Source organism: Clinocottus analis, unplaced genomic scaffold, assembly GCF_023055335.1.
Source record: "Clinocottus analis isolate CAN_PGR_092001 unplaced genomic scaffold, fCliAna1.0.p SCAF_25, whole genome shotgun sequence".
NCBI lineage: Eukaryota > Metazoa > Chordata > Actinopteri > Perciformes > Cottidae > Clinocottus > Clinocottus analis.
The window spans coordinates 1,369,142-1,392,927 of NW_027175987.1; the positions used below are offsets into that span (position 1 = coordinate 1,369,142).

Here is a 23,786-nt window from a genome sequence, read left to right on the forward strand (position 1 = left end):
TCTGACAAAACCACTTCTGTAACACAGGACTTCATGGTCCAACTACAAAAGAACGTACTTTAGAGAGCTCTATTCATGTTTTAATACTCATCAAAAATACCCCTCTTATAATTGTTTAATTTGTGTATGTTTTTACAGCTATCTCATTGAAAACCTCAGATCATATTAAAAAAATAAAGTTAAATTTACAGTTCAACTCCAGGACCGTGACACTCCAATGAAAGGTCCTTTCTTTGTTTGCACCCTGGAAGTTTAAGGTTTGCACATCACATGTGAAGTGAGATTTGAAGCATTGTTCTGCACAATACACAGTTTCAAGTGGAGGGGGACTTTTCAAAGTATGTAATTGCATTTAGATTTAGATCAATACAAGTGCATTGTGCGTCTTCCTGTTGCTCTCTACTTCCTCCTGAAGTGCATGCCAGTTTATATTTGTCTTTTCACCTGGTCTGCTACCAGTCAGATTATCACTGTGTGAATACACTTCACCTACTGAATGACAAAGGGGCAGAGTTCAGTTAAATATGTTACAATGATCACATTAAATTTAGTCATTAAGGCGTGGCGATTTGAGAGCCAGGATCAAGAAACACATCAGAACGTGAAGGCAACGCTATTTTTAATCTGCTCACGAATCTCATTTATTAAACTTGTGATGTGATGGATGCATATAAAATGTACAATAATCACTCTCCTCATACAGTATAAGCAGTATAGGTACATCATTAACTTGAGTGAATCATGACATCCTAACGTGTCATGTTGATGGAACATCCAGTAAAAAGGTTAACACGACAAAACCGTGGAAGAAAAACCCCAGATCAAAATATTAAAAATAACTTGCGACACAAAATGTCACAGTGACGAGGTCACAGGTGTAATGTCGGCGCTCAATTACCTTCTCAGACTCCCACCGTAACGGTTGAGTGACCAGATGAAAGAAGAGAGAAAAGAAACAGAACAGGGCAAAGACATCATCAAAGCAGATAACATAGCATGCTTTATAAACAGTGTGCTTCATTTTTTTAAAAATATAAAACAATACAAATACAAAAACGTCTAGCACAATTCCCAGACACAATGGTTTCCAAATTTACAGGATGAATTCAGTTAAGGACAATTAAAAGTATCTCTAGTTGTTTACATTTCCAAAAATGCAGACAGATCATGATGTCAAATCAGTCGCGGAACATATTCACTGTTCATTATTAATAATTCCATTTTATAAGTTTAATCCTTCTTCTATAGATGAACACAAACACCACATGAAGAAATACATGACTCCTCTTTATCTTTATCCCCTCATACCCCCACCGCTCCCTTTATCGTGTCATTTGAGTCATAACTCAAAATTAATTTTTCCCCTCCAACAAAACTGGATCCAGGTCAGCCCTTCAACACACCTTCACAGTTCCCTTTGGGGAAACTGAACGACTCGCTTGCCATTAAGTCTAAAGGTCGGAGAGGTCAAATCGTGTTGTGCTCTAATTAATAGTGAAAAAGTCACAACCATCTGCAGCCAGCAGGGGGCAGCAGAGTAACACTGCCAGATCTGCAGCAGTTAAGTGGACAGGAAGAGTGTATTGGCTCCCAAGTCTTAACCCTCAGATCAAGAGATACAGTCTGAATAGGATCAGTAGGTCACCTGCACTCCCACAATCTCCAAATTAAGTTTGAAGTTATAGTTGAAACCATCACAGATTGCTTTACAAGGCCCAACGATGACACATTTGCATTTACTGTACGTGTCGTGACTACAAATCAAGGTTATGGAACCAAAACATTGAATTACATTTTATTTTATTAAATCTCTGGCTCAGTTTCGTCTCGACCTTTGTTCCACTCTGAAAGTTTGTACTTTTTTTTATTTTTAATCACATTTGCATTCGCCCCCTGCGTGTCTCAAACACACCAAGACCCTGCAGTGAACCCGCTTAACTCCTCCCCCACCCGCTGGTCAGCCAAGCCTCACACTGACACTTACAGACAAAAATAGGCAAGCGAGCTGACCCCTGGTTTAAACGCCCTTCATGGTTTGTCTTGTGAACTTAGGGATCCGACAGCATGAGAAGGTGGACAGCATATCAATTGAAAAAGAGACTTTAAACTGGAGAACAACAGCAGAACAGAAAAACTGTATTAATCACTCAACAGTACTATAAACAACCACACGGTTTTGATTACAAAATATATATAATACATCTTATACAGCATATATCCTACCTATACAGTATGAGCTATTCAACAGCAGGATGAACACATTCACAAATGATGCACGTTTTTCAAAGTAAGAAGCCAACTCTGTACATGCGTTCATCTTTTACACACAGTCCTTTTCAGATCAAGAGTCTAGCTGGAGTCTTTGTACTGAATAAACAATGGAAAACCTAAAAGCAAGTGTGCATCTCCATGTACTGATTTGTCACCACACAAATGTGCATTTGAGTCATTTTAATTGTAGCTTAACCTTTAGTCCTGTTTTTGTTTTTGACCCTCTTTTGGTGGAGTCCAATGAGAAGAAACTTCTCTCCACCACATTACTTGGTGCTTAACGGTCAAATTGGCAGTGTTGCAGAGTCTCTTGGTGTCTTATTGTACTCTGTACAAACTCACCAGAGAGCCTCTATATTTATGTCACAATAGTGCCCTAGAGTCCTGACTTTAAATAAGTCTAAATATGCAGTATATAGCTGGAACTATTCAAATACATATTGGCAAGTCCTTGGCATTCGTTGAGCACCACTGGGTTATAATATAATCCTGGGTTTGGGCCGAAAACAACCTCAGATGGAGCAGAGAGATGAAGTCCTTTAAAGAGTTCCTCGTGGAGAAGAAGGATGGAATTGGCGAGACGTTTGTCGAGGTTAAAGACCTTTTGGTCTTTTAACAGTCTATTCGAGATTTGGAGACATCGTGATACTTTCAAAATCCAAAGTTTGCTCTGCATGACAACGTGAACACACAACAAAAGCAATATAAATATATCAAATTCATGCAGATTTTTTCCCTTTTCTCATATATACAACAGTTTTAATAACAAAACCCTGTCTTAATAAAATGTCCCGTGAATAACTGCATTTCCTGTTTTGCTAGGACAAAGGTCCTTGTCTGCATCTTGTCCCTCGAGCTTGTAAACAGTATCAGGGTAAGAATACTAATGAGAGAAACAGATCCCCCAAAAAATCAAATCATTTTCATGTTGAACTTGCGCGCCCCACCCTGTCCCCCACTGGCAGCGGGTCCATCCACCTTCCTGAAGGAATACTCCACTGAGAAATTGTTCTTGTGCTGCCCTCTCCCTCGACTCCACACAAACAGCAGAATGAAACAGAAGAGAACCACCCCCAGGAACATGATACAGCCCATAGCCGTGGATATGAGGATGGTCTTGAGGTCCAGAGTGAACTTCAAGAAGACCCTGGTGTCATTCAGATTCGTGTCATTCAGGTCCCCTGCGTAGTACGTGCGGTTAGCCATAAGGGCGGCATCGAGTGGCAGCCCGCTAACCGTAAGCGTGGCAAAGTAGGTGTCGTTTCCGCCGGCATTGCTGGCTATGCAGATGTAGGTTCCGCTGTCTGTTACCTGGGCATACCGTATTTCTAATGTGCCCTCTGGTAACACAGTTAGGCGTCCGCTGCTCTTTGTTGTGATGCGGCGGCGCTGAGGCGAGATCCAGAATATCATTGGTGCCGGCTCACCTTCTGCTCTGCAGATGAATGACACAACCTGCCCCTCGCGGGCAGTAACCTGCTGCAGTTTCCTGTTGCGGATTTTGGGCTTCTGGCAAGTGAAGTGATCAAAGAGAGCCGAGTCAGAGAAAGCGTTGAGGGCCCGTCCCTGCACCTCCACGGGCGTCATGCACACTGGGGAGGCGCCGTCAAAATTGAGGGTCTTCCGGCGCTGGAGGATCCAGAGCAAGCGGCAGTCGCAGGCCAGAGGGTTCCCGTCCAAACGCAGCGTCTCCAGAGTGTTGACAGACTGAAAGGCTCCCTCTTCCAGGGACACCAGGCCGTTCGTGGAGAGGTTAAGAAGACTGATTTGCCTGAGACCACCCAGCGCATACGGCTGCACGACCACCAGATTTGTGTTGACCAGATGCAGCTCCTTCAGCCTGACGAGGTCCCGTAAGGCCCAGGACTCCAACACGGAGATAGGGTTGTAGGAGAGGTTGAGGCTGGTGAGGTGAGCCAGACTGCGGAGGGCAGAAGTGGGCACAGAGGTGATGTTAGTGTGAGTTATCGACAGCCAAGATAAGTTAAGCCCCTGCAGACTGTGAGGGGAAATGTGCTCCAAAAAGGGCCAGTGATCGATCTCCAGGCCCTTCAGGTTTCCCAGTTTACGGAAGTTCTGGTCCTCTAAGGTGGAGATACTGAGGTAGCGGAGCCGCAGAGCCACTAGGTTGTGCAGATAAGACAAAGACTGGCCGGACACTGAAGTCAGGTTGCACCGCTCGATGGTCAGCTCCCTCAGCCCCACCAGACCCAGAAAGGCCTTGTTGGAAATATAAACTAAATCATTATCTCCGACTTCCAGGTTTTTCAGACTTTTCAGGTCTTGGAAAGTAAAGTCCAAAAGAATGACAATCTTATTCCCACTGAGGTCCAGCGACGTTAGGTTGGAGAGACGTGAGAAAGCCCCCATGGGGACCAGTTTCAATTGGTTGCCCCTCAGCGAAAGCGACTGGAGGTTCTGGAGACTAGAAAAAGCGTTCGGCTCCAGGACGCTAACCATGTTCTCGCTCAGGTCCAGCTTTTCAAGACGTGAATATGGAAGCAGGTCACCATGCTCCACCCAGCGAAGTTTATTCCCGCTTAGGTCCAGGATCCTGGTGTCGACCGGGATGCCGTCTGGCAGCGCGGACAGGCGTTTACCATAACAGGACACAGTCTTGAGTTTTGCAATGCAGTCACAACGCTGGGGACAGCCTTGGCTCTGGGTGGGTGACACCGTGATCATCAGTAGCAAGAACAGGAAAGGCAGGAGCCAGCCTACGTCCTGGCCCGGGCTCGCCCCCATGGCCCTCCTTTCCACGGCGTCCTCCTGCTCCCGAATCACTGAGCCAGACACCTGAGGAAAGAGAAAGAATGGGAAGAGGAAAAGAGGAGGAGTGGAGCGCAAAGAGGAGGGCAGGAAGAATGAGAGGAAGAGACAAAAAGAGATAGACAGTAAAACAAATTAATTGAACTCAATTCCCCTCCAACAGCAGCTATCAAGCACTCTAAATGAGTGGAATTACTATTATAAACTCTAATTGACCCGACACAGCAGCAAAATTAAAGCTAGAGCTCCAAGATAATCCTCAAAGGAGCCTGTATTCACTTGAAACTATTTCATTTACAACGGGCAACTGGGCCTTTGCAAGCACTCAGGTTAGTAAGAAATCCCCAAATAGCTATGTGTCAATATTATATCTGATGGTTGTTTTGCTCTTTAGTTTCTTCATGCATTGTAAGGGAAACTGGGAAATTGAAAATCTATTGTATTCATAAGACCTCATGTGAGACATCTTAAAATGCATGAAAAAGGAAAACAATGGCCGCCTCTCAAAAGCACAACACAGCACTGCAAAATGCACTCAAATGGTCCAGTGAGGAAGCAGAATATTAACAAATAAACTCTGTAGGGGAACGTACCAGGATGTAAACAGGCTGAATAAAATATGAAAGTGACACAGAACAATTGAAAACAGATTGGATCATATAGCACAGTATAGATGCCTGACAAGGTCAGTTGCCGGAGCAGAAGGCTACGACTCAGTGCATCACAATAGCTCAGTCCATCACATCATCTGCATAAGTCTCTGAAGCATGAGGCTTATCATGAGAGGAGCCTGACCTGCCTATGGGTTTCATGTGACACATACGGACACACACACAATTCCACCCCTCCGTCTGCTGGTGGATGTTGGCAGCAGTTGGTAATCCCTTTGTAAACCCATTGTGAAATACCAACGAGCGGGATGGAAAGTAACTCCAGAAAACATATTCCATAACGTCGCCATTGTGGACCGGTGAGGCTGATAGTGTGTTAAAACATATTGAAAGGCCGCTGTGCACTGTGACTGTAACTGGTTTACACATCAGGAGGTCGCCGACCAACAATGTGTGCAGGTTATGGCTCTAAAGTTACATGAAAAATGAGCTCAGTGGTACATTTGGCCCTAAAACACATAGAAACACTAAACACAGACATCACAAGAAACTCTTTCCTCTCTTCTGTCCTTATGTATCACCTTTTAAAATAAAGGAGAAAGTATTTTTACAATTTTTTAAGCCCACCTGCTACGGTAAGACATCACTTCATAACTCATTTAATGTCCCTAAACTCTCTACCTTTTCTATTTTACAATTCCTCCTGGCTCAGAGATGAATATTTCCATTAGAAAATCTGCCACTGAATGAAATTAACTGTCTGGAAAGTGAGCAGAACTGTCTGATAGCGGACTTAAAATGAGCAGAGCTTTGAGATATGAACATTTTCTACCATTAGACGTATCAAATAAAAAGATGCATGCTGTCAGCGTCCCACACATGCATGTAACTGTCAGACCTCGCAGTCTGACACGGAAGCCCCTCACACACTTTTTGTGTCACTCACTATGGTCTAATAAGGTCCACTAAGAGAAAAGAAACCTCTTCCTGCATCCAAAGACAGTCCTTGAGGTTATGCTCGTGCTTTATGGATGAAAAAACATGGCAACTCCGACATGGCTAAAGTTTGTACTTTGACAATATATAATTGCACTTCGATAACCCTCAAAGTGGCAGCTCCACACAGACACAAAGGTTGTTGTTTTTTTTTTTTTAAGAATCAAAATTGCTACAGCCAGAACCAGAAACGTTGTCTTTTGTATTTTACACATTCTTCTTCCTTGTAAAAAAACCCCAAAAAAACAGGCGCCCACAATACCCAGTGTCTGTCGATAGCTCAGTAACAGAACGTTGAGTTGCCGGCTTCAACCAGAGATAAGGGGCGGGAAAGCTCACTAGTTTCCTCTTTTTTGTGTGACATCAATATAGGCAATTTATCAGACTTTGACCATTTCCCTCTGGAGCCAACCAAGGCTTCATACAACGATTACGTTTACAAGACCTGGAAACTGACTTTACTTTAACTCACGCTAAAATCACTATCTGAGTATGTGCGTGGCATTCAATTAGCCTTAAAGTATCTTAATCATGTTTAGTTGGGTTTTCCCAAAAGTGTGTTCTATCATCGGTGAAAGAGGCACGACTCACATCTTGCATGGAGGAAATTGGCATAAAACTATGGTTACGACTCTCTTACCGCAGAGGAGCTCTCAGGAAGTAACGTTGTAGTTAAATGTTTGTAGAAACATGTTACTGCTTATTTGCACAAACATATGTTGAACCATAGTGCACATATTCACTATGAAGTATGCCATTTCTAACGCAGCATGTGTGTGTGTATCTTCTCTCATTAGGAAATAACTAATAATTACAATTTGTACTGTAAATATTCAACAGCATTTATCTCTATCTTTGTAATGAATGTCATAAAACTGCATGTGCACTCAAAGATTGCAGTGAAGTTTAAACCCCTTTTTTCCCCCATAAATAGCAGGTGGGCAGCGACTGAAAGAGCAACAACAAACCTCCCCCTCCTCCGACCTCCTACCAGCCCACATTTTTAAAATGTCAGTCACACGGGCCTCCTTTCCGAACCCATATCTGGTAGCAGTCGCTCACTAATGAACCCACAGGCCCCCGGCCAGCTGAGGCAACGCAGGTCAACAGCAGGTGGATAGAGCGATGTGCACAATGCAGTGTGCACAATGACACACAGATACACACAGAGCTGCTGCCGTCCAAGAGACTACTTTTACCTGCTGGTGAGCTGCAGTCCAAAAAAAACCAAAAAAACACCCGTTGTGATCTTTGATTACGCAGCAGGAGAACAACCTTCGGCGGCTGCAGGTGACCGAGAGCAGAGGTCCCGCTGACGCCAAGGAGCCGCTTCTCCCGAGAAGAGAGTGACTGAATAACCCCGTCGCTTTGTCCTCCTGCTGCAGCTCTACCTAACTGAACGTGGTTGGTTATGTAAAAGCTCGTCCGTGAAGTCACAGGGTGCTCATCTGGTCGGCATGTCTTGCAGGCAGAATCAATATGCGGCTCTGACATAAACTGCAAAGCTCAGATTGGCTTCAAAAGGAAAATACTGTAGGTGTCTAATGTTGTCATGGAGACGCCTGCACCGTCTCCCCGAACACCCCCCAAAACCCCTTTCCCCGGCTTCCTACTCTCTTCACAGTCTCTTATTTTCCATGCCAGGCTGAAACACACGTGGCCACGAGACTTTCTCGAATGTGTCGGCCATCAGCCACCTGGCAGCACAGCTGCTCATTGCTTTATCTTCCCTTCAGGAAATAGAGGTTGGTATTTTCCCCGCACATGACAGATAGCTAATATTTGCCGTGATTAGTGCCCGTGTGCCTTAATTCAACCGGCTGGGTCTCCGTGTTGAAATTCTCTTTACATGCTGGAAACAATCGATGAATCAAATGCTCTGACGAAAAAAACTGAATTCTGTATCTTCGGCTGCCAGATGACCGTAACATACTAGATGAATATGGTTTAATAACCAAACAGATGCATATGTTAAATCATTATTGTCAGTATATACACTGCACACATCCAGTAGCATTAGGAAAAAGCTCCGTTTTTTTTTATCTTATCATTTGGTTTCCAGGCAACATTTACTCGTCCAGTACTTTCTAATAGAAAATGTGCCTGAAGGCATGTTCTAAATGACTCAGTATGTATACACAGTTGTTGATTTTTGTCAAATAAGTTTGCATATGTTATGACTTAGTAAGGCTAAAAGCCTAAAAAGAGACATGGAGCATCATTGGGTAGTTTGCTGTGGCCTTCAAGTACATGAAAGTTTAACTGATTGTTTTATTTTTTAAAGTTACAGAACCAGGTCCAAATGGCTGATTGACCGTTTTCGCAGCAGACATTTGAACTTAAACACATAAACGATGGCTCCGTTCTATCCACATGTCCAAGTGAGCCACGACAATGTGACAGTGAGCCACCAGCACCCTGATACAGCTAAAATGTATTTTAGTTCATAATTCAAACCTGTGCGGCAATAAGATGACAAAATAGCAACAAAAAATTCTCTAAATGTAACAGTTATAATTTATCAGACGAATATCTCCCCCGGCTCCCAAAAACCGAGGCCCAATATAAATGTGATCTGTTAGTCGTGACATTAAAAAAACATGGATAAGTGAGAGCCAGAAACAACTTCCTGCTGACACGTCGCCAACTCACGGGACGTCCTCCAGAAAGAGACTCTCACTGGGCTGCCGTCACAGACAGCGACAGAACGGAGCGCAGATCAAAGCAGACGGCTTCACGCGGTTGTTGTCGGCTCCTGAGACGCTTACAACTGCGACTCACACTTGCGTTGTGATGCAAACTTTAAGGGCTGACACTTTTGCAACAAGGAACAAATTCATGTAGCCTGAAGCAGTCGAATACTTAAAAGGAGATGCGTCTGGCTTAAAAAGGTGCAGCGTGGAAGATCTGGTTTTTGAACCGACATTATCAACAGGAGGTCAAGAGGTTATCAAGAGGTTATGGTGCTGTAGTTTGTCAAATATCTTTATGTAAAGCGTTGCAGAGATATCTACTGCGACAATTTTCAGTACACCTCCAATGGTAGTGTTATGCAGTGATTGTCGCGGTATTAACAGCGAGCCGTCTTTAGTCACGAGCTGATGGAGACAACCGGGAATATGAGGTTATTACAATTTCATTAAAGAGAGGAGCTGCTGTTGATTTGATGTTTATGCTGCTAACTCACTTCCTGAATGGCCAGTCTCTTCCAGATTAAACGTTCGCAGAGCCAAAAGGACACTCCTGACCTCATAAAACCTCATACACATAATCCAGAAGTGATCAATGGCCACTTTTACAGCCCAAACCAAGATTTAAGGATCCATCCGTTTGGTTCCCCTCTTTTCATAACACCATCATGATGTCAAAATCAAAATTAGTTGTTTATGACCAACTATGTAAGTACGTAATGACATGTTGTGTTCAGCGCTAAATGACAAATGTTAGCATGCTCACACGCTAAACTAAGAGGGTGAACATGGTTATATTAGCATGCTGTTGACGATCACATTTAGCTCAAAGAAATGCTGTAAAGAAAGTCAAATACTGCATCCATTATGAAGAAACCAACATTGAACAGCTGTAAACTATTTGATTTTGCAGACCTAATTTCTTTCAAGCATCGAGAAGATAATTGGCCCTCTTTGTAAAGTCTCTTGACATTTGAATAGTGCTTTTATCAGTGAACTATTTGTGACATGATAGTGCACGCTGATGGCAAAAAAAAGAGACTAGACTGGTTTAATTGACTTGCTTTTACTGATATTGCCATTTTTAGTTAATTGCATGTTCTTTTTGTGACAAAATTAAACATAATAATTGATTGTTGTGTTCTTAATTACAGTTGTGGTCTAATAATGTCATTGCTTAAGTAGTATGCAACCGTGTAAAAATGACCGTCCTCCATTTCTCCCGGGTTGCCGGGTGTCCCCTCTCTGCAGCTGTAGTCAGCATGGCTCGCCCTGAGCTCAGAGACCGTAAAGTACAGACGGCAAAGAGTAAAACCTGGTACTTACAAAGAAGTGTAAAAAAAAAAGCCAGGTGCAAGTTAGAGCCACATTTAGACAGTAAGGTGGGCTGTGAAGATGGAGGGGCAAAGGCCCGGTAAACGTTCTGACATTTCTCTCGCCTCTTCACCACCTCTCCCTGCACACGCTACAGCATTTATCTGCAAGACGACCCTTACTCCAGACCTACTGTCCCTCTGCACTCTTTTTGTTAAAATTAGAGGCTTGAAAAGACAGAAAATTGCACTAATGGGCCTCATGCAAGCGCTGTCCGTCTCGGCTATTCAAAGCAATAGATAGTGAAGCCCCCACATGTTTCAACATGGGGACATTAGGATGGGATCAGACAGAGGGCACTGCGGCTGCTGGGACGAAATTGTACACATTAAACACGCACACATCCTCTAACGTATGCATAACGGTCCTCTAATAAGCTGAAAAGTGCTTGTGTGTGTGTGTGTGTGTGTGTGTGTGTATGTGTGTGTGTGTGTGTGTGTGTGTGTTTGGAGAGAGGAGAGATTTAAAGTCAGCCCAGCAACCCAGCAACTCTGGGCAAGTATGTGTGAAAATGCAGATTCACATATTAAAAAGATTTAGAAGATGATATTCTATACTTTTTAAATTAAAACAATTTAAAAAGACAATAAAGATTTAAAAAACTGTGCAATGTGGTTTTTAACAAATAGCTCAAACAGGAGGGAGTGCATTTTGGGGGGGAATATTTTCAGCCACAGATTAAAACCCATTTGGACTCAAAATAAAACTACAGTCCACTATGGCACTATGTATAGTGCCATAGTGGATACGCAGAAAACTCTTGGTTGTTGGATGTTGTTCATTCATGGCTTGTTGACAATAAGAAAAGTATAGAAGAGATTCACCACGATGTATCGCATCGTTCATAAGCACCTTCATTCCTGGACAGTTCTATTCAAGAACCTCGAAGTACAAGCTTATATATATGTATGTATATCTCTCTCTATAAATACAGCTCTGCACCGTGTACGTGTTACCTATAGCTGGAAAGGGCCGCGGAGAATCAACAGCGGCAGAACACAGGGTGAGACTGCCCGACCCATAATCATACTGCAGGTGTAGGAGACGGCTGACAAATGAGCAGCAGGCGCGTTTGAGAGTGTGTAGGTGTAGCCGAGCGCTCTCCAGAAAGGCACACAGGCTGAGGCATAACATCCACTGAAGCTCCTCAAATGGCTGCTCATTCTGATTTCCACCATGCCCACTCATCGCGCTTTACGTAAGCACAGACTGCGAGTTTGCGTGCATTTGTGTGTGTGTGTTCCCACCAGAAAAAAACATTGCTCGTGTACACCGAGGGAAGCCATTGTCAGTGTCCATCAATCCGTGTTGGGAGACCCTGCAGCCCCTGGCAGTGCACGGTCCAGGGAACACACACACACACATCCTCACACAGGCCATTACACACACTCACGCTCACCTGATGAGAGAGAAAGGCACAGAGAGAGAGAGAAAACACTGAGTTGCTTGTTCCCTTTTATGTCCCTGTAACTTCCACCTTGCATTCTGGTGATGGATGGTCGGTGCTGGCAGCGTCACGCAGCCCACCACGGGCAAGGACACCCAGTCGCTGCATGGAGACGAGACAGCCGGGGTGGCTGGCAGGAAGGATGAGCATATGTGTGCATTAACGTGCCAATATCAGATTGTTTCTTCCCAAAGACGATGTGCTAACCTGCTTCGTGCATCAGCAAACAGGCAAAAAAAACAAAAAAAAACTGAATCTGTGGACATTGAGGTGACACGAGAAGTCAGAAGAAGATGGATGATAACAGTCCACTTATTTAAAGTGGGTTTGTCCTCCGGCCCTGCAGAGTTAAACTGCAGCAGTCAACTGATCAGATATGTTGTAATTTCCATGACACCATAGTACCGCAGAGTCATTCAACACTGTTTTAAAAAGGTGCCAAATGGGATTTTAATTATAATAATGGCTCGCAATGAGATTCTTAAAATGCACTTCTGTCCTATGCGAAGCGTGAGCGGTGAAGCCAAAGGACACAAAGAGGTGATTAAGAATGTGCCCGACCATGTGCCATGAATCTTTAATGAGACAGAACTGTTTAAATGCTCATGGACATAAGGTGTCTATGAAAAGCAGATAAATAATTAAAGACGCAGGGCTGCAGGGTCGAGTCCTGCTGACGTAAAGACTCGAACCTGGAGCAGCAACAGCCACGTGCCCAAAAACATAGAGCGGAAAGCACATGCTACTCTAATGACTGATAAAAAAAAACCACCTCAGTCTTATGACAGTTACTCAAAACATTTGTGTTACATTTAATTTAAACCAAGGTCTAAAAAATAACGATGGATGTGACAAATGGTGACTCTCTGTCGAATTTTTCAAGCGACGACACAGACCTGTGTGTTACAGGTCCTGCATCTTTTGAGACACGGTAATATGCGCGACTACTATGCCGCGTGTCCACAACAGAGCGGCAGTATGAGAGCACTGCAGGGCGGAGGCCGTGAGTTCACCGTGTAATGTAATTTAAATGTAATGTAACCAGTGGGGCTCGCTCAAATACACCAAAAGCTATGTCAACAAAGAGCGGAGAAGCTCGACAACAACACACAGAGGGGCTTCCTCCCTCTCCACACCTCCTCCTAGATATGCTGCTATAGGCCGAGACTGCTGGGGACATCTTAGGATACACTGAGCTCCTCTCCTCCTCCTCTTCTTTCTCATCTCCCTACTCCTTTCTTCTCTTTCTTCTCTCCTTCTGGATAAATTATTGTCTTTCAAGCCACATTACTAACTCTACTCCTTTCCAGGAGCCTCGGTGCTTCCTCGCCTCAAGTTTCCATGGACCGTGGCTATCTGGAGCTGGATTATTGTACTGAAGTATGCATGTTTAATTCTCCTTATTTAGTCAAAAAGTGTTGATATCTGAATCAGTATCAAGCTGATGTTAAATGAAAGTCAGAGAGTTATACACCAGTTTAAATTGCATGTCCACAGATCAATAATCCACCTAATCCCTTTAGAGTAGTGCTTAATTGAATTACACCGGTAGATTTCAGGTTAATAAGAGAACAAGGTGTTTGACACACATTCCAGTATTGACCATACAGAGGCAAATTCATTCCTGAGGATACCAGCGTTGTCAATAACTGTAACCACAATGGACCAGAATGCTGGGTACCACCAGAGATCAATAAAAGAGAAGAAGAAGAAAAACACATCAACATCTGGCTTTGGTCTTTTGTGAGAAACAATCAGCATTCATTCTGGAGAGAAGTGACTCGGCAGTAGTCACAGGTGTTTATCGGTTCCAGCTCCAATCAGCAGGGATGGAAACATGACACCCGGGTGGACATGCTGATATACGGACGAGGCCCTCGTCTTCAAGCAGTGCTTGAACATTGTTCCACATTAGTCTGCACCGGGTTCAACATATATCAAAAAAGAGGTAACCACAGTAACATTTTCACTGGTCTTCGTGCTACTTTCATACTGTTAACTGCCAGTCGGTTTCCAGCGAGTTCGACAGCACTTGACAAGCAAAGAAACCCCTGAAAGACATTATCGTCTACGAGCAATAGGTAAGGAGACTATGGCTTATTTTTCAGCTGTTTTTTTCGGCATAAGAACACATTTTGGTGGAAGAAAAATGGTATATTATTCACACAGCACATGGCTAAATGGGAACAATCAAAAGCAAATTACATTTCATTTAGCTGACGCCTTTATCTAAAGCAACTTGCTCAATACACCGAAGACACAGCAACGGGGAGCACTTCAAGGTTAAGTGTCTTGCTCAAGGACACAACGTCAAGGACTAGCGGAGTCGGGGCTCGAACCACCGAGCCGGGCATGCGAAACACTGAGCCACTGTCGTCCCTTCTAAAATATCAACACAAAAGTGTTTTTTTTTTCTCCTCTCATCTTGTTCCTAAAATAAATCACGTCTCCTCGCGATGGGAATATTCTGTTGCTTGAACTTCCATAAACCACCGTTCTGACTGTATTACATCTGTCCGCGTATGCTGACCACAATGCGAGAGGACAGGTAATGCCACTTACTCACAACAACAGTAACACTAACAGGGTCTGACTTCTTTTTTCTTTTCTTTTTTTCATTTTTGCACTGAGGCATGTTCACAGCAGAAGGTTAAAATAAATGTTTGGGTTCCGACACAAAGCACACCCACAAAACCCAAACCCTCCCCAAGCGCAGTCAGCTTGAGTTAACACAACGGGAGCCGAGGCTCAAAAGAACATTAAGTTCGATGCCACGGCCCGTCACCGTAATGCAGGGTGACACATCTTCCTCCGGTCGCACACACACTCTCAGTGCTGCCAGTCGGGGCTTAAGAACCCTGAGCGGTGAGATCGTATCGACACACAACCTAACACACTTTCATTAGCGACGTTCTGTAACAGGAATGCATTACTGCGCTCCATCAACTTAGGCCTATTACATGGGTGGCAGACTTATTTATCCTGCGCTTGTTTATTTCATCCCTCATGAGAGTTGAGAGCTCACAGTGAAGAGACTAATGATGATTGCAAAAAAAATAAAAAATCCAATTACAGTAATTAATGATTCAGATTAAATATTTGATATTTTGGCACTGAATGCTTTCCATTAAGTCAACAGTCATGTTTCTATCAATACTTGTCCGAAAGTCCTGTTGAGTATTTAATCATTCTGGATGGAGCCAATAGCTTATAGCAAACGCCTGTACAGCCGAGGCTGTTTGGTCACATTCACACAAATGACCCTGCAGAGTAAAGATGTTCTTTCATCGTCTCAACACACCCGACGTGATAGACTAGAATGTAAAACCACTAACATTAACAAAGCCTGGTTCGCTGCTGATGGATGTTTCAAGTCTTTATGCTAAGAGTCTCCAGGTTCGAGCTTCATATTTACCAGACAGACATGAGAGTGGCATCAATCTTCTCATCCAACTCGCAGCAAGTAAGCAAATACCATGAAACTGTAATTAATAGCCTTTTATTTACTTTAACCACTGCACTCGACGGGTCTATATATTCAGGACAGGCTTTTAATTGCTTTCGCACAAACCTCTTGCTCAGCAAAGACGGGACATTATATAAAATTGAATATTCCAATGAATGAATATTACTTACTCACTTGCAAGTCATACATTTGATCTAGTTTTTTTTTTCCACACGGCACCCGAGGATTCAAGTCCCCCGGCATCCCGACACGACACCTCTCTTCATCTGTAACCCTGTTCATTAACGACACGCTGGCAAACTACACAGAGGCGTGTGGGGACGCTTTTATATTAAAGCCAGCGAGGTAACAAAAACCAGCATACCCAACCATATGGTACAGGAATATAAATCATATTGATTCTTTTGATTGGTGGACCCACACAGACTAAAGGACTATGTATAGTGGACACATACTCAGACTTTGTGACCTCAGGGACTTTCCCATGCCAGTAAATCTGAACGCTCTGTAATTTTTTTTTTACTGGTGCCAGTAAAATGAACTGAGCGTTTTAATTGTAGAGAATCTACTGAAACCAATCTAACGATGTGTAGCATGTACAGAGTGAGGGAAGTTATCTGCCGTCTAATTGAGACGTGTTTACTTGTCAAAACGTGTCGCCACATCAGGCGACTAACAGAGACGCTGGGTATTACACTGTATATCAACATCTCCAAAACTCTTCTATACACCAACACTCCTTCACAAAAATCACTTAATAATCACTCATTTGAAATGGCAGCCATGTAATGTTGGACCCAAAAAGAAAAGAAATGCGTGGAGTCATGTGGAGCGCTTGCTTTTGGACGGGGCGGTATGGAGATGTGGGTGTCACGGTGGAACGACAAACACCGGTCAGCCACCCGTTTGACAGCCAGCATGCCATATGGACGGGCTGCCAGTGGCATGTAGCGCATTAAATGTCCATCCTGTCTTTAAGCCCCCGTGATCAGAGAGTGTCCGTCAGCCAGCAGTCTGGCCCTCGCCTCTCGGCCTGCTAACCCGACTTCAGCAGGGATGAGAAGTGACAGACCACCAGGACAGAGAGGGCATAATTGGGGGAACGGACGGATTGTTTGCGCTCGGCGAACAGATCAAAATGTTCATTTGCCCTTGTCCAAATCTTTTGAGGCTATTTTTTTTTAAAGACGGGACATGAAACTGAATTTGCTATTAGGGCGCTGGCCTGATTGTGTCTGGCAGTAACTGATAAATTGATAGAATAACACAATCCCATTTGAAGGTGTCAGGCACTATTTAACGATGAGATTTGTGTCCTTGAAAGCGCAGTGATCAAATGCTGAATGTAATGACTCGGAAAGTACAGCTATTACTTTGTGACTCCCCTAACTTTAGAGTAAATGCTGTTTGTCAGCTCCTCTGCTTCAGTATGCATGGCACCTATTCAAGCTATTACTGTATATACTCGCTGTTATTCCCATTATGCTGCCTGGTGAAACAGAGAAGCAATTTCACACAGAAGAACACTTCCCAATTAGTTCAGACACAGAGCCGAATAATGACATTTCATCGTCTGGCATCAATATTTATGGCCAAATAAACTGCGTACTTTCAGCACAGTTATCCCATATAACAGCAAGTCAGAGGGAATAAAACATGAAGCTATTTCCAGTCTGAAACTAAATTAAACTAGAGATGGGATTTCCCATCCAAGCATGAACACAACCCTGTGTCAAAGGTTAATGAGAATCCTTTTCTGAAGGTCAAATCACCAGCTATGCTACGGCTTTAGCAGCCAACAGAGCCAACAGAGGAGTCCTGAATGTGACCTCATTTGTCTCGTAAACGCACAACTATAGCTGTTTATCGGTATCACAGAGGCACTTTGCAGTCTTCACTTCGATGTATGGGCATCAAGAGGTGGAGGTGAGTGTGATCAGTATCTCTGCTGGCATCCATTTCCTGCCCGCCTGGCCGGTCTGCCGTGTCACCAGCCATCACTTCAGCCCGGGCTCTTTCTCTGCCAACTGGCTCGACTCCACATCACTCACGCACTCCCTGCCACATCCAGAGAGGCAGAGACGGGACATATTCGGCCTGAATCACACATCGCACGCTTTTTATTCCTTCACACGCTCCGACACACACACACACACACTCGCAGATTAACGTGTTCCAATTGACACATGACAACGGATGAATGCACCAAGATACAGAAACAGACAGAGAGGCATGCAAATTCAAACAAACAAACAAAACACACACACACACACACACACTGTCCTCAATCTGCAGAGGAATGTGTGTGAGTTATAAATTGAAAGGTTAGTGTCTTGGGGACAGTGACCTTTCGAGAAAAAAAATCCTTTCGTTGACTAACATCCCTGGATGGAGAGCAGCTAACGATCCAGGTATACCAGAGGGTAATGAGAGCATTGCACATCACATACACTGTAAAAGATGTCAACTCACATTTTATATTTTGACTCCAAACACTTTTTCTTGTCCTTTTTCAGTCCCTCAAGGTTGAGAGACTTGTGGCAGCATCATAAGCCTAAATCTGCTGGAGCCTGCTCTAATCCTTCTTGATGCCCGCAGGCTCTCCGTGTCCTTCTCATTGGCTTCATTAAAAAGATCCCTGTCCTTTCTGCTTCCCTTTCACTGCCTGCCGCCTGCTGCCTGCGCCTCGACCAGGCCAATTACAACCCAGTTATCTGGAGTCAACGAGAATGTGAGAGGGGGCAAACATGCACTGCTCCTTCCTCTTCCTTACAGAGTCGAAGTGAAAAATGTTATCTCCGCACAGGGGGAGTCAAACGCAGGGGCAGCAACCGGAGCGCCCTTTGTGTAACTATATACAGCGCATTGAGCGTCCATAGAGATTCATTTCTCCAACTTTTTACATGATTGGCGGGGTTAGAGTTTCAGGCGGCAATCTAATACTGCCCTTGAGGTCCCTTGAGAAAGAAGTCTGACGAGCGAGGCGAGCCGGCGAGGCAGCAGGGGCAGCGGTGTGCAAATTGAAAGTAATCCTTAGGCCAGGCCGGCGGTGCTGCTGGATTCGCATCTATTCATAATTCATCACTCGACAGCAGCGAGGTGGGGAAAGTTCTGTCCGTGTAATAAACCAGGAAGAGACGTCTTTGAAAGGCACTGATGGAATCAGGCAGATCAGCCTCTGCTGAAGGTCCCAGGTGAGAACAGCACTTGTTAAAAGCAGCGAGACAGAGAGCAGATAGCTGGAGGTCCGCGTATTTCACAACATATTAGATCCTACAGCTGTCCATCCACACTGTTCAAGAGATTAACTGACTGAGCTACTGTCAGTTCGACGGGAACTGTCAAAATCCTAATGAGACAAAGTCCAGGCCTCGCAAGCAAAGACTTTTAGAACTGAGACTCCACATTTCCTCCAGTTGGAGGCATTTAAGCTTTTACCCGCATGGCCGCAAAGGATTTAAAATGCTCGGTCCTCTAGCGAGTGCATTCACCAAACCACATGCTAGAAATTGGGACAACTACAGTTGCGAATACGACACTGACAGATCATCACCGTGAAGGTTGATACAGCCAACTTGTTAGCAGCCAGTTGCCTATTGACACATCCAGCAAACACGTACAGCAACGTTATAGTTATCGTTCATTTATGGTTGAGTTTGTTTCCACTAGACGATTAAGGCCAATATTCACTCTTATTTTAGCTTTGTTTTGTTCTCCACCAATTCCTGAGGAAAGTATTTGCCGCGGCAAATGTTAAGCTATGTTCACCAGCTGGTCTCTGCTGTTGTCTAAAGAAAGATTTTATTTTTATAATAATTAACGAAAAGTGGATGATATATGTAATAAAAACTAGCGCCTCCTGTGCAACAGCTTGTCATTCAGTGATCGTTTACATTCATGACTGCGGTTTGGCTTTTAGTAAATAGCATGATTAGCTTACAGTGTGTTTTTAGGGTGGTAGATATGCCATGAAGCTTAACCTAAACAGTACGTTTTGGGCCAGAAAAACAAAAATCAATGAGCTAAAAAGAAGCTAAAATGCTCCATCAAGTGCAGAGTCGTCATGTGTGACAAATTCAAAGAATGAAACCAATTGACTCATCGTATTTAACGGCACATCTGAAGTCTGAGCATAACTGAAAATGTAACTCGCTCACGGGACACATGAAGTCCTTTAGCAGATCGATACTGACAGTTTTGGTGGACAGCGACAGTCTTCAGAGACGACTTGTGACGGCAGGCCAGATGACGGATCACACTCACTAAGCTCGACTAAAACAGACGTCATGAAAGTTAAAACGACTTCATGAAAGACGGCAAAAGTTGACACACGAAGGAAAAGTGTGTGAAAAGTCTCTGCAGACTCTTTTCACCTTCAGCGCACTTGTTCTGGAGCAGCCGCCCCAAGTTCACTGAAATGCTGAAACACGCACAGCTTGTCTAGTGACAACACATCCTGTCCACTGTGGAGGTGCCTTTCTTTGTCGGGCATGTCGGCCGTAGTTATGACACCAGAGTGACTTGAAGGTGAGCGGGAAACAGTGGAGGTGAAGAAGATTTAAAAGGGAATATTTTTCAAAGGACGGACCCAACGGGTGGCGGAGGGTGAATGTAATTTAATCCTGATGAACAATAAAACAATAAAACACAGGCTCAAACAGAGAGATGTGCACAGACGAACGGCCACTAGGGCCGGAGGCAAACAGGGTTTAAATACACTTGGAAGGTTCAGGTGATTAGACACAGGAGGAAACAATCAGGGACAGGGGAGACAAGCACAGGAAGTGAAGGGAACGGAGGACACAAGAGACAAAGAACTTCAAAATAAAACAGGAAACCAGAAACAAAAACCCAAGACCGTGACATATTTTGATATTTTTGGGAATACACTAATTTGCTTTATTGCTTTTCCGAAAGGATTGAGACCACTCTTGTGTCTGTGTGCCAAATAATCCGTTTGTCAGCAGAAAGGTAGCTTAGCTCGAAGACTGCAAACAATTAGCTTGGGTCTGGCTGAAAAAGATAACTTTAAAGCTCCCTGATTAACATATTTTCTGTTTAATGTTTTAGAAAATCAAAATAAAACATTACACATCGTAGGTTTTTTTAAGTAAATGTATGTGCTGGGCTATTTCTTGGGTTAGACCAGTAACTAGAAAAAAGACAGAATAAGCTTATTACCCAAAATGTTTAATTATTCTATCTCTATTGAGATAGAGAGAGACACTTTCTCGGGGGGCAGTCTTAAAACCAGTGTGAGAATATGATGGAAATGCAAACCTTTGAGTCTGTGAGCGGATGGCCGTGGTCAGAGTCGGGCCGGCAGACATGCTACCTCATGTGAAACAAAGCATCAAGACCCATCAGGAGCAGAAATTTGAAGCCGTCTTTTTCTGTGCCTTTCCCACTGCAACATGATGCCGGCCGGCATTCCTGACCTCTCCTTCGCCCCGCTCGTTTTCATCAGTTCTCACTGACTCTGAGCAGCACGGGCTCATCATATTCACTGAAAGGCAAGGAACCGTAACGCCAGTGTGTGTGTTGTCACCTCGTGTAGTCCGTCTCATTAAATCCCCTCTGCATCTGCAAAAGGAGATGCGTCTCTCCTGCATTTCCATAATGAGCACAAACTAAATCGATTCAAGTTATAAAAATGAATGTAGACGTCAAACTGCTTTCACAACGGGAAGATTATATTGTATTTATTGATAGCATTTCTAGATTCCCATCTGTTTCCTAAAATGCCATCAAACATTGAAATTGGATTTTTCATTTTTCTTCAAAAAGCAAGCTACGTTTTGTAATTCTGCATCAAGGTGAAAAAAGCAATATGTTCCCGGCCGATAACGATCCGTGTCCGACACGCAGCCAGGACGGCGGCCGGCCCGGGATTACAGCCTAATGACATGCTGATGAAATGTGCTGGGCCATCCAGCGCCGTCTATCTTATGTTCTGTTGTCCATATTTCAGGTCAGCCTGCTTGTGTGGCCTACTTCACTGTCACCACCCTCTAATCCGGTTTCCGTTGGGAACGGCCAAACTGCCCGGTCCGCTTCCCGTCCCTCCTCCACTTGACCACGTGTGAGAAAACACGTGGGAAAGCTGAAGTGAAATCTCTTTCTTTTGAACAGAGCGGCAAATAATCAAATCTTGCGACACACACACACTCGTGTGGCATGTGTTCTGTCTGATGATGGGAGAAGAGCGAGGCCGGGGATTCTGGCGTAATTATCCGAGAGTATTCATTAACAACAATGCGGGCACGGCATCTGCTCTCATGGCACAGACAGAGACGCGGAAAGAGTCTCGTTGGCACATCACAGCAGCTAATTGTTGATTCATCTTCAAACATCTCCATCACATTCAGCGCTCTTCACAGAAATGGCTGCTCAAATTCTGCGGGGATAATCATTCATTTGTTAAATCACAAATGTATCCGCTCGTCCCCATTTTCCTTTTTCTGCGGCGGTTAAATAACAAGGAGGGGTGGGGGGGTCTGCTTATAGCTATGAGCTGAAGCAGAAGACGTAGTCCTGTATCTGTGCCACGTCTTCTGAGAGATTAGCTCATACAACAACGAGCTTGTTGTCAAAGAGTCTGAAGAGAGGAAGAGGTGGCAGAGAAGAGCCGCATGAAGGTTCTGACCATCGGAAATGAGACGAAAGAGAAGAGGGACGCCTTCAAACATTTCTTAGACACAAGAAAGCAGGCGGCTATGCAAAATGAAGTTGAAAATGGGAGCGAAGGAAGAACAGAGAGATTCTTTTTAGCAGCGTGACAGATGAAAACAGAGAGAAAGAGATGCGAGATGATTTAGGGAAGGTGAAGAGGGATTATACATCCTGACAGAGCAATGGAAGGAGGAGGACCTTAGAAATGGATTTGTCAAAAGTGAGGCACTTCAGAGGAACATGGACTGTCACTGTGTGTGTGTGTGTGTGTGTGTGTGTGTGTGTATGTGTGTGTGTGTGTGTCGTCAGATGGGTGACAGCCGCACTCTCTTATCTCTCTGGAGTAAACCTCAACTCACGAGAGATTTCATCAATGAGTGAGCTGCTGCTGCTGTCCGTAGCACAACTCTGACTAATAGGAGCGCCTGAAAGGGGACAGGAAAGAAAATCACGAATATGCACACACAAATTCTGCTAAATGCTAAATTTGACATTAAAGCTGAGGCTCAGCAGAGTTAAAAGTGAACCTGGGCCAATGATACAGGGTGTCGACTTCTTTGACGAAGGCTTAGTGAGAGAAAACAGAAGGAAGGTGGTGGAAGGAGGAGCAAGAGCAGATTGAGGATCAAGAGAGGGAGGAGAGAGTGACTCAGCTGCTCTCCCTAAAGGACTCCAGGGGGAAGAGAGGGATGAAGAGGCACCAAAGAGGAGGGGTGTTGACGCTGCCGCTGCTCTTCACACAGAACCTCAAATTCTCTGAAATTAAAAGAGAAACCACGACAGGGACCTTAAATAACTCTTCAGGGGGAAATTTTACCCCCACAGCAAACTGCAAATGTCCACAATACCAGAGTAAGCGATGAACAATCTGTGTCCTTGAAGGGGGGGATCGCCGTACCACGCCATCTCACCAAGGCTGAGGCCGATTACGGCATCATGGCTATCTGACATGCGACGGGGCCTCTTTAAAGTCTCTAGGTACAGCTATGGGCATCGAGTAATTGGGCCCAGCCTGCACATTAAACATAGATCTGTTCTGACACCACACAGGAACTCAGCATCGGATGTGCTGGGATGAAACAGCATGCTGGATGGAGTCAGAAACACACACTGCACCGCACCGAGAAAAAAAAAAGAAAAAACAGAAAAGGCCTCGTGCGTGCAAACAGACACAACCGCAGCTTCATCCTGACGTACAAATTATTCACGGCCCCTTTTGGAACTGTTTACTCTGATGCGCAACGCAGCCTTCGAGATGCCGAGACAGTCGAGAGATGCATTGACAGTGGTTCTGATGAGAAGTTTCAGTGGAGACGAAAGCGAGAGGCAGTGGGAGGGCACAAAGAAGATTCTTTGAAAGAAAACTATGGGTGTACACTGCGGGACGGAGGGAAAGGAGAGCAGGCAGAGTTGTCTTTGGGAGAAACAAGGATAGGTTCTGACGGCGCGCGGCGGGCCGACTGTCACGCAGGCAGGATGATGATCAATGT

At 44.3% G+C, this 23,786-nt stretch overlaps 1 protein-coding gene across 4 annotated transcripts in view; it reads right to left on the bottom strand.

Annotated features, from left to right (window-relative positions):
- Positions 1 to 614: 614 nt before the first annotated feature.
- The window catches only part of lingo3a (leucine rich repeat and Ig domain containing 3a), a 53,509-nt gene continuing 30,337 nt past the window's right edge, over positions 615 to 23,786 (bottom strand). For all 4 annotated transcript variants that reach the window (XM_068591599.1, XM_068591598.1, XM_068591600.1 and 1 more), the window contains exon 2: positions 615 to 5,067. In XM_068591599.1, the coding sequence (XP_068447700.1) occupies positions 3,184 to 5,016 (1,833 nt within the window). In that variant the 5' untranslated portion in view covers positions 5,017 to 5,067 and the 3' untranslated portion in view covers positions 615 to 3,183. The remainder of the gene's footprint in view (positions 5,068 to 23,786) is intronic.